At 38.7% G+C, this 9,614-nt stretch overlaps 1 protein-coding gene across 5 annotated transcripts in view; it reads left to right on the forward strand.

Moving 5' to 3' along the window:
• The window catches only part of fam53b (family with sequence similarity 53 member B), a 135,166-nt gene extending 126,833 nt beyond the window's left edge, over positions 1-8,333 (forward strand). For all 5 annotated transcript variants that reach the window (XM_072239442.1, XM_072239445.1, XM_072239441.1 and 2 more), the window contains one exon: positions 5,890-8,333. In XM_072239442.1, coding sequence (XP_072095543.1) covers positions 5,890-6,243 — 354 coding nt within the window. In that variant the 3' untranslated portion in view covers positions 6,244-8,333. The remainder of the gene's footprint in view (positions 1-5,889) is intronic.
• The last annotated feature ends 1,281 nt before the right edge of the window (positions 8,334-9,614 follow it).

The raw sequence follows: 9,614 nt of genomic DNA on the forward strand, positions 1-9,614 counted from the left end.
GACACTTTGCAAAACAACAATTCTAAATCAAAGACGAGGAAATCTGCAGATGCTGGAATTTCAAGCAACACACATCAAAGTTGCTGGTGAACGCAGCAGGCCAGGCAGCATCTCTAGGAAGAGGTGCAGTCGACGTTTCAGGCCGAGACCCTTCGTCAGGACTAACTGAAGGAAGAGTTAGTAAGAAATTTGAAAGTGGGAGGAGGAGGGGGAGATCCAAAATGATAGGAGAAGACAGGAGGGGGAGGGATGGAGCCAAGAGCTGGACAGTTGATTGGCAAAAGGGATATGAGAGGATCATGGGACAGGAGGCCCAGGGAGAAGGAAAAGGGGAGGGGCGGAAGCCCAGCGGATGGGCAAGGAGTTTTGTGAGAGGGACAGAGGGAGAAAAAGGAGAGAGAGAAAAAGAATGTGTGTATATAAATAAATAAATAAATAACAGATGGGGTACGAGTGGGAGGTGGGGCATTAGCGGAAGTTTGAGAAGTCAATGTTCATGCCATCAGGTTGGAGGATACCCAGACGGAATATAAGGTGTTGTTCCTCCAACCTGAGTGTGGCTTCATCTTTACAGTAGAGGAGGCCGTGGATGGACATGTCAGAATGGGAATGGGATGTGGAATTAAAATGTGTGGCCACTGGGAGATCCTGCTTTCTCTGGCGGACAGAGCATAGGTGTTCAGCAAAACGATCTCCCAGTCTGCGTCGGGTTTCGCCAAGATATAGAATTCTAAATCAATGCAGGTTAGTGTGTGTTTACAGAAAGTCTGTCAAATCAGAGCACCGCAACTACAGCAAACTGATCTGCAGTGTCCTAGTGTTTAAAAAGCGATGTGTCAGCAGCAAAGAGAGGTGTGATTTTCGACAGATTACATACAACTGTTAAAATTAACAAAGGATAAACCTCTTCTTTTAAAATGCTGATGCCAGTGAGGTGAAGATGCAGCTTTCTCTTTTCAAATCACTATGGGAGCTGCAAGCACAATGTGAGAGATGGCTGAGGTGGAAGTGCCAGCTGTTTGGGAGTTACTGCCTGAGATTTCTCCTTTCTCTCTGGTGTCGGAAATCGTAATATCCTACCTTGAATATTTAACGTTTACTTCTGCGAAGCTGCAGTTTGACTAGGTTTTAAGCAGATTGAACTGCGAGGTGGTGAAGGCTTGTCAAACACTAGTTTCATTACCAGTGGGCCTTGAAGAAGAGGATGCTGCATGCAGACCTGATCTTCGGCTTTGGTTGAGTTATCCGTTCTGAGCCAATGAAGCAATTGGGATTCATTAACAGGCCTTGGTGTCCCTCAACTCGTGGGTGCCGTGGGTTGGTAGGTGAGTGGGTTGGGGAGAGGGATAAAGAAAGAAAGCTGGTTCTGAAAACATTTCTTCTCCATCATGTCTTCAGTGATTCCTGTTCTGTTCTTGTGAATATTTGCCAGTGCAGCCTATCTTTATGAAGGTGTCCACTGCTGATCCTGATGAGATCAGACTGGGGTGAGGAGCCTGTTTCTGTGCTGTCATTCGATGACTCTACCTAAATCTTAGTAAGAGTGAACTTTTCCCGATTAATAAGCAACTTCCCTTATATCATAACTTTCTGTTTAAATTGATTAATAATTACTTTTCATATCTTGGGATTAAAATTACTTGTAAACACAAAGATTTATTTAAGATTAATTTTTTACCCTTAATTGACCATATTATTCAACTTTCATCTAAATGGTTTCCATTATATTTAACTTTGATTGGTTGTATTAATGCAGTTAAGATGTTTTTTCTGCCAAAATTTTTATATATATTTCAGGCATTACCGATTTTTGTTCCAAAATCTTTTTTTGATAAAGTTGACTCAAAAATTTCTTCATTTATTTGGCAAAATAAAAACCCGAGACTGGGTAAAATACATTTACAGAAAGCTAAGAGAGATGGAGGTTTAGCATTACCTAACTTTAGATTCTATTATTGGGCAATTAATATTCGACATATGAAATTTTGGTTACTTGACCAGGATATACTATCCATTCCTAAATGGGTAGCATTGGAATTACAATCTGTTCAGGGCTATACACTTGGCTCTATTTTAGGTTCCTCTCTTCCTTTTGATTTGAAACGCCTCAAACAGGTATCTAACCCGATAGTTAAATATACCTTACGTATTTGGTTTCAATTCAGAAAATTTTTTGATCTTAACCAATTTGGGCTAGCGATTCCTATTTTAGGTAACATATTTTTTCCTCCCTCTTTCACAGATCGTGCTTTTCAAATTTGGAAGACTAAGGGTATTTCATGGTTTTTGGAGTTATTTTTAGATGGTTCCCTTATGTCTTTTGAACAATTATCTAATAAATATAATTTATCAAGAATACATTTTTTTAGATATCTACAAGTTAGAAATTTCCTAAGTACTATACTTTCTTCCTTTCCAATGCTTCCTCCTACATATATTTTAGATACTATAATTAACCTTAATCCATGTCAGAAAGGTGCATCGGCTATGATTTATAATATTATTATGAAACTTAGGAAAGCTCCATTTGATAAGATGAGGGTAGATTGGGAACAGGAATTGGGGTCTATCATTTCCGTGGATGACTGGGGGCAGATTTTACAATTAGTCAATACTTCCTCTATCTGTGCTAAACATTCCCTAATTCAATTTAAAGTTGTTCATAGAGCACATATGTCCAAAGATAAATTAGCTCGCTTTTATTCTCATATTGATACTTTTTGTGATAGATGTCCGGGGCAGATAGCCTCTTTAACTCATATGTTTTGGTCTTGTCCTACTCTGGAAACTTTTTGGAGAGACATTTTTAATATTATCTCAAAGGTATTGAATATAGATATCTCTCCTCACCCTATTACTGCTGTCTTTGGACTACCTAAAATTTCCAGTAATCTTTCTCCTTCAGCCCGTAGAATGATTGCATTTCTTACTTTAATGGCGAAAAGATGTATCTTACAACATTGGAAAAAGCTTAATGCTCCAACTACCTTTTTTTGGTTTTCTCAGACGATATTATGCTTGAATTTGGAGAAAATTAGAAGCAATCTCTATGATTCCTCACTTAAATTTGAACAGACCTGGAGATCTTTTATTCAATATTTTCATTTAATGTAATTTTTTTTCTTCTCTTTTTTGCTCCATATTTATATTCCCTTGTTTTTTTTTACTGTTTTTAATGGAGGTCAGGTTTGAGGACGTGATTTTAAGTTTTTTAACTTTACTTGGTTCCAAGTTAGCCCATTGCTTTGCTTTGCTTTTAGTTTAGTTGCATGGCAGGTCTTTTTTTGGGGTTTTTTTTGGGTTTTTTTTTCTTTTCTCTATTGATATATATATATAAAAATTAGTATACTATTATGTTACCTTATTATGTTATGTTTAAATTACATTGTTTGTATCTTTTTTTTATCTGTATTAATATCTCCTGTAATTTTATTATATTCTAACAGTGTATTAGTGCCTATATGGCTTACCTTTTTGTATACTTATTCAATAAAAAGATTTAAAAAGAAAGAAAGACTCTACCTGTGCCACTCAGTTCATGTAGAAGGTCCAATTAACAGACGAACAATGCAAGTGTTCTAGATCTGGGGTGAGATTTTTGAAATCTTGCCCTCATCTGCAACATGGTTATTACCTTTGGTGTTTGCTGGAGTGAATTCTGGTTGTTTGGATAGACGCCTGCTGAAGTCACCAGAAAGGCCAAAGGTTTTCATGTGCAATATGATTGATATCCTTGCACTTCACTTTATCATAGAGCATCTTGTTGACGGGTTTGATTTTCCACAGAAGCAATTCTTACTTGGGCAAAGAAGTGAAAAGAGGACTGGAGACTAAAGTCTTCTCAATTCTTTCTGTGAGCCTTACCTCAGAAAATGCAACTCAATGGCTTCATATTTCACTTTTTATCCACAGGTCTTCCTGCTTCAGGGGCCTTATCATTAGTTTGACATCTTGTGTGGATGTAGACTATTAGTGATGATGTGAGTGATGGGAGGTTCTAGACTTTGAGTGCATTTCAGAATGGCCAGGTATCTCTGTAACAGGATTGTAATTCTCTTGCGTCCTTTTCCAGCTGAGGCTGAAAGGCTGGGGACTCTGAATCTAATATTCCAGAAGTGTCTGTAATATCTTCAAACATCAAAGCGTGCACTTCACATTTAATGGGTTGAAGAAAAGTGTCAATCACAAGTGAATATTAAATTCATGTTGCTTAAAATAAATTCATGCTTACACTTGGGGTATCTTAATTAATGGAATTTCCTTCTGCTATTTTCCATGGAAGCATCCTATAAAGTTGAGCGAGGGCATACAAGGGACACACATTTTCAATGTTCATTCCAGATGAATCCCACCTTTATATAAACAAAAAGAAAAATCACGCCTCATGGAAATGGTAACTAAAACAAAAACTTTGATGCTCTGTTCTAAGCAAACGATTCTGACCAATACATTTTGTTTCCTGTTGACCTGTTCTAAAATTTTCACATTTCTTGTTTGCATTCTGTATATTTACACTTTGTATTGTGTTTGGAATTCAGTTTTTAAGCACTTTGCCAAAAATCTCAGGAAACCATCCATCTGGTGTGCTGATATTTTTGCTTGATTCCTGCTCAGTTTCTTTAGGAAAATCCAATGGTAGGACTTAGTTATTGTTACAAAAGTATACTTTGTAAAGTGGGATTTTGACAATTGTGAGATTTCTTGTCTCATTGTTTTCTGCACACTGTCAAAGAGCACTTCTGTTAATGATGTTACTACATCAGAGATGCTTTACCAAAGGCAGCAACTGTATTAATATTTACAGAGGGTGCTTCATGAGTTAACCCTATGGCTTTCTTGGCTGGGGATTCATGTAAATGCTGAACTGAAGTCCACTTGGAATAAGAATTCAGATTGCACAGATGGAATGGAAATTTTGCTGCTCAGCTTCACTTGTGAATTCTCTCCCACTCTGTCTAAAGCAAGCTTACTTTGTTTGGGAGAGAAAGGCCACTAGTCACTTCCTCAGCATTAATCATTAATCGTTCTGGAATCAGATCAGTAAACATCACTGGAATTACCTTCGCCAAGAACAAGCTGTGCTAACTCTCAGAATAAAACAATTCTGTGAAGTTTAAAAAAAATTATATCCATGTGGTCCATCAGAACACTTTATGTTGAACCTCAGAAGTCCGGGAACAAATAGCAGAATTATGGTCTTAATTTCAAAGTTCAAAGTAAATTTTATTATCCAAGTACATATACGTCGCCATATATAATGCTGGGATTCATTTTCTTGTGGGCATACTCAGCAAAGCTATAGAATCAATGAAAGATCAACCAGAGTGCAGATGACAACAAGCTGTGCAAATGCAAGTCTAATAAATAGCAATAAATATTGAGAACATGAGATAATGAGATAAAAGAGTCCTTAAAGTAAGAGCAGTGGTGTAGGAACATTTCAATGGTAGGACAAGTGAGTGTAGTTATCCCCTTTTATGGTGGTGGAGGGGTAATAACTGTTATTGAACTTGGTGGTGCAAGTCCTGAGGCTCTTGTGCCTCCTACCTGATGGTTGTGGCAAGAAGAGAGCATGAGCTGGGTGATGGAGATCTTTGATGATGGGTGCGGTTTTCCTATGAGAGTTTCATGTAGATCTGCTCAATCGTTGGGAGAGCTTTACCCGTGTTATACTGGGCTGAATCCACTACCTTTTGTAGGATTTTCTGTTCAAAGGCATTGAATTTTCCCTACCAGGCCATGATGCAGCCAGTTAATATACTGCGATTTGTATTACAATGAAGGAATTAGCCACATCTTCTTAATGAAAACATTCTTTTTGTCTTCAGATCCTCTTTGAATTGTGAAAAAGTAGATTTTCACTGGCTTTTCTCTGATTTCTCTTTCTAGAACCTCAGGAACTTTCACAGCCCCAACTCCGCGGGCGGCACTGGGAACGATGGCTGCCAGTGGGAACTGAATGCATCAACAGGAAAGACGTGGACGTCCTGCCTTTATGACTCTTCTCCCCATCCGGGCGCAACACCCACCTGCAGTCCTGAGCCACGGTATCACGTGGGCGTGGAGAAGCCCTCCACCAGCAAAGGGGAAACCAGCAGGGAGGAAACAAAAGTGTTTGGAACTGTGAAACAAAGTTGTCAAAGAGGCAAGAATGATAAAGATTCATGGAGGAGTGGAAATGAAATACAGGATGTGTTTCAGCTGGATGGTGAACTAGACATTGAGCAAATAGAAAACAACTAGGTTTTTGGGTTCTAGGGTGCATGAGCAGAAGTGATCTATAAAACTCTGCAGTTTGTTGCATTTTTAGTCTTTTGAATAGTGCTTCAAGGCACTTTGTGAAAAGCTTCATATCTAACATGCCCATACCTAAAAGATGAACTTGCCAGCAGAGAGTCAGAAAGTCATGGTTTAATGGGGCAATCAGTTGGTAATTATTAGTTTTTAACCTGTGCGTGGTACAACAGTTAAAATCGTCCATGTCCTGGAGGTGAAAAGCTACGCTCAAGCGGGTCACACTGCACGTTTTCAGTACAAGCCTAATCATAGTTTTTTAAAGTATTCAATACAGTGTTAATGACATTTATAATTTCTGTTTAGTAGGTGTCCCTTCATTGCCCACACCCCACCAAATCCAGTAAATGAAAGTCTAACAAATGCCAACGTTACAACCGCAAACTGTGATCCCAGTGGATTCATGCCACAAATTCAATCTGTCACATGCTACATACTTACACTCTTTTTGTTTGAGATGTATTTTCCTCATCTATACCCACTTCTTTTTAAGGTCTTATTAACGCTTACTTTGTGTGTCTTTTCATTTTCTTCCGTGCAGGTGAACCTTTTTGCTACCCGTTTCCTCATGCGCGGTGTGTGTGGAAGCGGACTGCTCGGGTGCTGATTGTTAGCAACACTCTCCAGCATGTTTGTACTACTGATGCATGTCCTGCATTACTGCAGATACTCCTTTCTCCCACTTCCAGTGAGTGGAAGAGAAAGAAAGAGCCCAACCTGGGTCCGTATTATGTTTGCACTGGCTGGCACTGAGACGTGGCGGTATTGCCTTTCAGAATGAACGCAGGCAGAGCGGCTGCCTTCTGTGCTGCAGGTTTCCACAGAGCTGCTGGTGTCTTTACAAAGCTTATCAATAGGCTCCCAGCCAAATGACATTAACCATCTTAAATGGGAGCTGCTCCAGCTTTTGACAATAAGGAGAGAAGAGAGATAGATTATTAATATTATCAGTGTGATTCAAAAATATTATACTGGCTTGGAACGATAAGTAGGAGCTGTTCTTATATAAATATACACAGGTTGAAAATGTACTGCCTATGGAAGTTACCTGAAATCCTGCCAAGATCAGGAGAGCTGGCATCATTAACTTTGGATGCCACCAGATTTCTGGTTGTGTCTACTGTAGACTCAGGGTGTCCATAACGGACTTGTATTATGACCATTTTAAAGAAAACCCACTCGGCATTGTTAGTTTATATTAAAATTGTTCAACACAAGACAAGCGTGTTTTCTACTGCAAGGGTTATTTTCTATCACTGACATTTAACTAAGTGTTTCAGTCTCATCCTTCGTGATCAGCTTAAATGAAAATTAATTCTATTAGACATTAAAGGTAAAACCAGTGCTTTTGGTATCAAGTGGACCTTGAGGGAATAGATACAATAAATGAGGCAGGGTATGGAGAGCCGGCACTTTTGTGAGTGTGACATTCTTTGTCAGGATATTGCATTTTCTGGAATTACAGGAAATCCAAGAAAAAGAACTTGAAAGTATTTTAAACTTTTTTTTCCAAATGTAAACCAAGCAATATTTATGCCTATACAGTACTACCTGCATGTGCAAAGGAATCTGATGGGAGCACAATCAATTGTTTTATGTTAAGACCTAGCAACTCATGAAATGCTGTCAAGCACACGAGCAGTGCCACGAAATGCAGTGGTCAAATGCATTTTTCAGACCATTAGTAGCAGCAATAATGCAACATGGCGTAACCTGTTTGCCTTACTTCAAAAGCTTACACAATAAACGCTACAGTTATATGTGGCAAATCTTCTGGGCATTTTAAACATAATGGAATTTATGCTAGCATATTCTGTATAAAAAGACTGCTTACATGCAGTGAAAACATGGGCTACAGTTGCTGAAATGATTTGGAGAACACTACTGCTTTTAACATGGTTTTTACCTAGACGCAGGATTTTTTTCAAGATGCCGGACATGTTCTGAATCAGTAAATCCAATTGCTATAAAGTGTCTTCAGCAAAACTGTATCACTTCTTGTTTTACAAAGGCTGTTCTCAACTTTAAATAAAAAAAAACTGAAGTTAAAAAAAAGACTACTCGTCCCTTCTTATTTTACTGCTATCATATCTGTCCATCATTTCCTGTTGCCCTCTCTGAAAATGAGAGGAAGAAGGTAATGTTCAGGCCTCTCTGTTGCTATCCTTAGTATCATAATTATTTATCAAGCTACGACCAGTGTGGAGCTGGACTTTATCAAATATTTATTTATGAATTCTCATAGAAATGTATTTACCATTACTACCCATTTAATACATGCAGTATCCAGTCAGGTTTACTAGCTCCATCTCAGCAAGTTAAAAACAATCCTCAAGATTGACTAAAATATCTTTTAGTTATTTTTCAGGAAGTTGAATTCCCTTTGTGAGTTTTATTTGAATTTATGAGCAAAGAATCAAATGATGATGTTGTGACAACAATTAGCTAGGTTGTGGGGGACTCTATCGTAAGACAAGAAGTTCAATCACATGGTACAAAAACAGGAAAAGTTGCAAACACGCAGCGGGTCAGGCAGCATCTGTGGAAAGAGAAATGGAGTTGGTATTTGTTGTTAAGTACAGTACTGTGCAAAAATCTTAGGCACATATATATAGCTAAGGTGCTTAAGACTTTTGCACAGTACTGTATTTGTCAATGTGGAGTGAAGAGTGAGTTTGTAAATCTGGCAGGAGCAAAGGGTGTTGGGAATGGTGAGAATGGAGCGCTATGGGAGGGGTGTGGGACACAGGAGAGAAGGAGTGCCAGGGACGGGGGCGGGGGGTGGAGGTAGTGCAGGTGTAGACACATCCAACCCTGAGACACCAGGCAAGGTCATTTGATTCCAAACAATTGGTTTATTGATCATTACAGAATGTCTCTCTGGTGCTTCCCACTCCCTCCCCTCCCCCTTCCCTTTTTCTCAACAATGATTCCCCTCTCCCTGCCCCCTTTCCACTCTCAGTCTACAATAGAGCCTCTTATCAGAATCGGGTTTATCATCACTCAAGTATGTCATGAAATTTTTTTTTGTGGTAGCAGTACAGTGCAATACATAAAATTATTACAATATTGTGCGAAAGTCTTAGACACCCTAGTGATGTAAATGTGTGTCTAAGACTTTTGCACAGTATTGTGTATATTGTATGCTTTGTCAGTTGTAAATAAAATTGTAGAGAAGGGAATTTTGTTAACAGGGTGAGAGCAGAATCGTAATGCAGATAAGTTGTAGAGATCATACAGTTGATGGATTAGTTAGAGAGTGAAACCACTGTCCGACTAACTTAATTACTTAATTTCATAGCCTTAGCTTTTCTCTTTCT

Source organism: Mobula birostris, chromosome 21 (assembly GCF_030028105.1).
Source record: "Mobula birostris isolate sMobBir1 chromosome 21, sMobBir1.hap1, whole genome shotgun sequence".
In the NCBI taxonomy this organism is placed as follows: domain Eukaryota; kingdom Metazoa; phylum Chordata; class Chondrichthyes; order Myliobatiformes; family Myliobatidae; genus Mobula; species Mobula birostris.